Genomic DNA, 2882 nt, shown 5'->3' on the forward strand with positions numbered 1-2882 from the left:
AAGTAATAAATGTTATTTGCAGTTAACAATTTTCTTTTTTCTTTATTACAATATTTATGGCAAGACTAGGTAATTATTTAACAAACTTGTCATTGTATATATCTCATTTCTACTTTCGTAATAGAGAGAATGTTATCTCCCTCTCGCATCATCATCATCAGCCCATACACGTTCCCACTGCTGGGACACAAGCCTCCTATGAGGGTCCCCCTCTCGCATACTAAACTATAAATCACAGTCAGGGGTAAAATTTTTTGCAATGGTCAGTCAGTCAGAGGTTAAATTTGTATGCCAATTTATAACAAATAAATTCATTTCATTTCAATGTCAACCTAATTCGGCAGTATTACAGCATATTTTGTCACATTCTTTGCAATGGTAAATACAATGAGAGTGAAAGAGACAAACGGAGTAACAAACGGATAATGCGAATTGTGAAAGTATACGAAAAAGCACATAAACGATACGAAACATGACCTATATAATATAGAAATACCTTGTTGGGCCATCTCCCCCTCTTCAGGATTGCATACAAAATATTATTTACATATATATTGCGATATATAACATTTCACAACATAACATTTGAATTAAATTTACTTAATTTGTATTATTTGTATGCACTTCAAGAAAACGGCAAATCCTTATGTCTGAAGATAATAAGAAAAAATATTGTTGGATCGTGTTTTTTTATTATGCAGTATTTTTTATTAATTACTCATTTACATAATGTAAAACGATAGATAGATACGGTGATATTATAACCCATATAAAAGTCCACTAATTATAAAAGTTACATTGAAACTTAAATTTTTATTAAAAACAATTGTTCTTAACTAAATGTTTAAAGTGCACTCTGTTTTATTACTATTTTGTGTTATGTGTATAATTATTTGTTTGTGTGTATCTGTATAATTACTTGTTTGTGTGTATCTGTACAATTACTTGTTTGTGTGTATCTGTACAATTACTTGTTTGTGTGTATCTGTACAATTACTTGTTTGTGTGTATCTGTATAATTACTTGTTTGTGTGTATCTGTACAATTACTTGTTTGTGTGTATCTGTATTTAGAAGTTACTTGCACATGAACAAGTGTGTCACCTGTATCATTGAGTGTGTCTGTGTGTATGAACTTACGCAGACTAGCCGTCCCAGCGGCCACCTTGTTCCTGGCGAGGTGCGAGTACATGGCCCTCGCCTTGGCGCGCTGCGCCGCGGCCGCGTCCACTGCGCTCACGGACCTCGCGCTTACGCCCGCTGGTGAGCGGTCTGTTGCGTTAGTTTCCGGTTTAGTTTGGCCCCGTGTGGGGTACGGGGCGTAGGGCGTGACCACACGTTCGTGTGAATTAGGTCATTTTGGTATCTGCGTGTGGTTCGGAAGAGTGAAACGGTAAAGGGGTATAGGGCCTTGTGAAAAGGTCCTTTTGAGACCTGTATGGGGAAAAGGTAGGGCGATGTTCGGATTTATGCGGGAGAAGGGTCGGATTTATGCGGATTCTTGGGTATTGCGTTGGGCGTGGGCTGGATCAAGTGGCCCCGTGCGGGGAATGGGCCGGGTCACGTGTCCCCGTGTGGGTAATCGGTCGGGCCGTCTTGGGATCTGTATGGGCATGGGACATTGGACAGCGAATAACGTTTAGATTCGAAATAGTGAGATAAATCTAACTTAGAACGACTTATAAATATCGACATCTAGAAGCGAAACCATGCAGTCACTTGAAAAGTATTAATGATTGGGAATCGAACCCAAGAATTAAATAATACAATGAAATATATATTTTTACCCCCATTTTCCTCCCCCACGAGGGGTTTGTACCCTCAGACTCTCACCACCGTATAACTCTTATCTAGTAAACCTAGGTCTATAGTACTATCTAGAAGCACTAAACGTCGACCTCTCATTGCAACAGGTATGTGCGATATGGGCGGCCTCTCTTGCGAGGCCCTGCGCCTGCGCAGCGAATTCGTCCTGTGCACCGACAGGTTTTCCGTCGACGCTTTATTTTTCAGGTATTTTTTTTTATAAGCGTGTACGTGTAATCATTGTGAAACAAACCGATCCGGGGCAGCGTGTAAAGGAAACATTGTTTTTTAGTTTCTGCAGACATGTGCAAGTCCATATCATAGATAAAAAAGTTGAGAGGTGTCAAGGGACACCCGGATGAAACGAAGTTCCTTTCGTTTCTATAAGAGAGAGAGAAAGAGAAAGAGACAGACAACGCATGTTCTATGCGCACGCCGCACAGCTTACAACAGCTTACTATATGCAAAAAGTCCCAACTACAGACTTTTCGTGAGAATTTTTCTAGCCCCAAATTCGTCTAGCCCCCTTTCACAACGCGCGATAAGAAACTTCGTTCCAAAAAATTTTTAATAACACATGAAGTAATTGTTATTGGCAACTTGATATGTATAAAGTATTTATTATATTATTGATGATTAATATTTTTAAACACCGATGCTGGTTATCGTGACATCTCAATCCAGTACTACTTCCAGTATCGGACAACGATAGCTTTAGACGACCTTTATAGCTCGTGTCTTTATTCCACACTGAAATTGGTATTGCCCTAGATGTCACGAGAACCCGATCAGCTAATACATATATTAGTAGTTTTTTGGTGAACAAAATCGGATATATGTGATATATGTGTCAATAAATAATGTAATAGACAATAAGATTTTACCTGATACGCTAGCAGATGGACTTCTTGGACTCGTCAGCATTCGCCTTTCTGTAATGTATAGTAATAATATAAATTAATCACTCGCATTAGATAAATTCAAATAGTGCAAACCATTAATATTTATCGATCCTCCTCCCCTGCCAATATGCTGCAGTCTATAAATTCACAAATCCCCACCCCCTTTTTTATCTTC

General features: G+C 38.8%; 1 protein-coding gene and 1 long non-coding RNA gene across 2 annotated transcripts in view; one reads left to right on the forward strand and one right to left on the reverse strand.

Annotated features, from left to right (window-relative positions):
- LOC119836380 (CLIP-associating protein) overlaps positions 1-2882 on the forward strand; it is a 45745-nt gene that overhangs the window by 22985 nt on the left and 19878 nt on the right. The window contains exon 15 of the mRNA XM_038361684.1: positions 1144-1262. Within this exon, the coding sequence (XP_038217612.1) occupies positions 1144-1262 (119 nt within the window). The remainder of the gene's footprint in view (positions 1-1143; positions 1263-2882) is intronic.
- Positions 497-2741, reverse strand: LOC119836397. The gene is made up of 3 exons (XR_005288096.1): positions 2690-2741; positions 1140-1259; positions 497-517 (listed from the first exon to the last, which is right to left on the reverse strand). It is a non-coding gene; the product is annotated as an uncharacterized LOC119836397 (long non-coding RNA).

Source organism: Zerene cesonia, chromosome 24, assembly GCF_012273895.1.
Source record: "Zerene cesonia ecotype Mississippi chromosome 24, Zerene_cesonia_1.1, whole genome shotgun sequence".
Classification (NCBI taxonomy): Eukaryota; Metazoa; Arthropoda; class Insecta; order Lepidoptera; family Pieridae; genus Zerene; species Zerene cesonia.